At 36.8% G+C, this 3,862-nt stretch overlaps 1 protein-coding gene across 4 annotated transcripts in view; it reads left to right on the forward strand.

Annotated features, from left to right (window-relative positions):
* The first annotated feature begins 2,305 nt into the window (after positions 1-2,305).
* Positions 2,306-3,862, forward strand: part of nhsa (Nance-Horan syndrome a (congenital cataracts and dental anomalies)) — a 213,576-nt gene continuing 212,019 nt past the window's right edge. For all 4 annotated transcript variants that reach the window (XM_021470044.3, XM_001919305.9, XM_021470045.3 and 1 more), the window contains exon 1: positions 2,306-2,778. In XM_021470044.3, coding sequence (XP_021325719.2) covers positions 2,505-2,778 — 274 coding nt within the window. In that variant the 5' untranslated portion in view covers positions 2,306-2,504. The remainder of the gene's footprint in view (positions 2,779-3,862) is intronic.

Below are 3,862 nucleotides of genomic sequence, written 5' to 3' on the forward strand. Positions count from 1 at the left end.
AATGCCAGTGACTCGCGACCCCCAATATCCTCTCAGGTATAAATACAGAAACCTTGCATGCAATGACGCAGACACACCAATTAAATTTTTTAACGTGTGTCAGGGCTTTAAATGTGCCAGAAAGTATAACCTGATGTTATAAAATCAAAATGCATCTGACGCTATTGCTGCCTTTAATATAATGTAATTACCCCAGAGGTCGCAATCCAATAGAACTAATAACTATAAGCTACTATAGTAACTATATAGTATATAGTAACTATAAACGACTATTTTTATTTTCAGTATAGTTATGGATAAAATATGTTAATTTTTATGGTTTAATAAAAATAAATAGATTTTTGGAAAATCACCAGGCGACCCCCCTTCATTGCCCCGCGACCCCTCGGGGGGTCCCGACCCCCACTTTGAGAACCACTGTTCTATTCTATACTATTCTGGATTCTTGCAGTTGTCACAAAGCCAGTGCAGGTTGTTTAATCACTGTTTATTTATTGGTTAAGAGTTTCCTTTCATTCATTTTCTTTCGGCTTAGTCTCTGATTTATCAGAGGTCGCCACAGCAGAATGAAATGCCAATTATTCCAGCATATATTTTATGCAGCTGATTCCCTTCCAGCAGCAACCCAGTACTGGGAAACACCCACACACTCTCATTCACACACACTCACTGCAGCCAATTTAGTTTATTCAAATTTTAACTCTAGGGAGTGTCTATAGGGAGTGTCTTTGGGGAAACCGGAGCACCCGGAGGAAACCAACGCCAACTCAGGAAGAACATGCAAAGTCAGTGGCTCAGCTGGGACTCGAACCAGCGACCTTCTTGCTGTAAGGCGACAATGCCTAACCACTGAGCCAACATGGCACCCATTTCAAAAAATGACAAAAGTTAACTTTAGTGACAAAATTGAAAATATGAAAGTAAAGGCTAATTCAAATACAGTATATGATGTAGTAAATATACTGTAAAGCACTATAAAAAGCAAAGTACATTAACACTAAACAAAACAAACATGTCATATTTGAAATTCTTTATATTATAATAAGCCCTCTTTTTTAAGTATCACTAAATTTTTTTTAATTTACTATAAACCCCAACAGTCAACTTTATCAAGTGAAATGAGTAGTTAAGTTAAAATTTACTTCTCATTCTACTCATGTGAAAAGAGTTTTGAACTCAGTGTTGAAGGCAATGAGTTAATAAAAAAACCTCATTGATGCATGCATCTATAGCCGTTTTAGCTATGAATGTACACACATTTACTTAAGTAATTAAGCAGAATCAATGATGGGCTAAAAATCTGGGGAAATCTACGGAATTCTGCATGCACAGATTTCGTGTGGGCCCTACTCATTACTTCAATTTAAATGCAGTAAGTTTATAGTACTCAAATAGATTCGTTTTTTAACTCAAATGGTTTGTAGCAATGGGTTTCCTCAAACGGTTTGAGTTGCCTTAACTTATTGGGTTTTACAGTACTCAGTTGGTTTGAGTTCTCTTTATTTCTTGCGTTTTACTGTGCTCAAGTTGCTCCATTTACTCAACTGGATTGAGTTCACAGTACTCATTTGCATTGGTTTTTGAATTTGAATGGTTTGTTGCAATTGGTTTCCTCAAACGGTTTCAGTTACCTTCACTTTTTGGGTTTTATAGTGTTGGATTTACAAAAGTTAACTAGTTACAAACTATTTGGGGCTGAATTTAAACAAACACATTAAGTTGAACATTACTATATTTTATTTACTTGTTCTGGCTGAATTTAAACAAACAAACTGAGTTTGTTAAACAAATCTGTTTGTTTAAATACAGGCCATATAAATAGTTTGCAACCCGTTATCTCACAAAACAAAATTATTAAATCCAATGAATCATTTTTCAGCAGTGTAAACATCTAATTTTTTAGACCAGTATACTAAATTGTATTGATTGCTTAATTCAGGCTATATATATATATATATATATATATATATATATATATATATATATATATATATATATATATATATATATATATATATATATATATATGTGTGTGTGTGTGTGTGTGTGTGTGTGTGTGTGTGTATATGTATGTATGTATGTATGTATATATATGTATGTAATATATATATATATAGAAAAATTTAAAAGGAATAGTAAATCCGATTAATATTTTTTGACTAGCAGAGTAAACATCTGTGCGCTTCTTGAATGTATGTCTGCCGCTCCGGATCCAGCAGGATCTCCACTCCGCTCCAGGGTTTCTCGCCGCCTTTCCTTAAAAGCACTCGCTGAGTTTAAAGCGCAGAAAAACACGGCAGCGGCTGCAGAAGCGGCAGCGGCGGATCTCAGCGCGGACCAGTGTGTGTGAATGAAAGTGTGCGTGTGTGTGTGCAGGATGATGGAGGACGAGCCGCGAGAGACCCTGGACTAACCATTTTTGTTTTATTTTATACATACAAATGGAACCTGTTTGCGTTTTCCTCCCAGGCTGGATGTTATACTGAAACACTGTAGATGAGAAAATGCCGTTCTCCAAGCGCATCGTGGAGCCCCAGTGGCTGTGCAGGCGCTCGGACACGGAGGACGAGCTGCTTCAGGATTTGTGCGCCTTCAGTAACGTGGCTCTGTCCCGGACCCTGCGCCAGCTGTCGGACCTGGCCAAACACGCCTGCTCGCTTTTCCAGGAGCTCGAGAATGAGCTGCTTTTCACGAACCGGCGGGTGTGCGCGCTCCGGGACACCGTCAACCGTATCCAGGAGAACACCGAGGCGCTCGACCCCAAGCAGGAGGCAGTGCGTGAGTACAAACTCTTTCGCTGAGTCTTCACTGACTGGAGAAGTTGCTTTATTTGTGGTTTAAAGCGGAGGTTTTGCTTGTGCAGATGTGGATACGTCTACCTTTACTTTATTTACCTTCACTTTTAAAGGAACGTGATGCTAATTGTAGTGTTAAAGGGATAGTTCACACTCAAAATGAACATTTAGTCACTGTTTACTCTTGCTCAAGTGGTTACAAACTTTTAGGACTTTCTTTTTTTTCTGTTGAACACGAAATAAGGTATTTTAAAGAAAGCTGAAAACCTGACCAACATCGTAAGTAAACAAATACTATACAAATAACAAAGTTATATTCCTATACTACACAGTCAATACTGACTGGAATTGTTGCGAGTTCAGATGTGGATATGTCAACTGTCCAGCTTTTAAAGCAATCAGGAACGTGATTCATATTGTAGTATTAAAGGGATAGTTCACGCTCAAAATGAACATTTACTCGCCATTTACTCTCCCTCAAGTTGTTCAAATATCATCCAGCTAGGTGTAAAGTAAACAGAAAGGTGATTCATATTGTTGTATTAAATGTGTTAAAGCATGTTCACCCTAAAAATGAAAATTAGCTCACTATTTACTCTTTTTTTTAAGTGGTTCCAAAGCTTTTTTCTCCAAAGAGTTTCTGACTTTTTCTGTTGAACAAAAAATAAGATATTTTGAAGAATGCTGGAAACCTGACTAACATTGCAGGTAAACAAATAATACCAAATACTAGTCTTTTTACTATAACGTTTCTACAAAATTTCTTTACTGACTGGAAAGTTGTTTTATTTGGTGTTTAAAGTGGAAGTATTGTGAGTCCAGATGTGAATATGTCAACTGTCCACCTTTATTTTTTGAAGTAAACAGGAACGTGATGCATATTGTATTATCAAAGGGGTAGTTCACACTCAAGAGAAAGTAAAAAAGTGATTCAATTTTCATTTTAAGTTGTTTGAATGTCATTTATGTGGTTTTGAAGTAAACAGAAAGGTGATGCAAATTGTGTTAAAGCAATTGTCATCAGCTGTCCACCTTTAGTTTTATTGTAAACAGAAATGTGATGCAAA

Source organism: Danio rerio, chromosome 23 (genome assembly GCF_049306965.1).
Source record: "Danio rerio strain Tuebingen ecotype United States chromosome 23, GRCz12tu, whole genome shotgun sequence".
Taxonomy (NCBI): domain Eukaryota; kingdom Metazoa; phylum Chordata; class Actinopteri; order Cypriniformes; family Danionidae; genus Danio; species Danio rerio.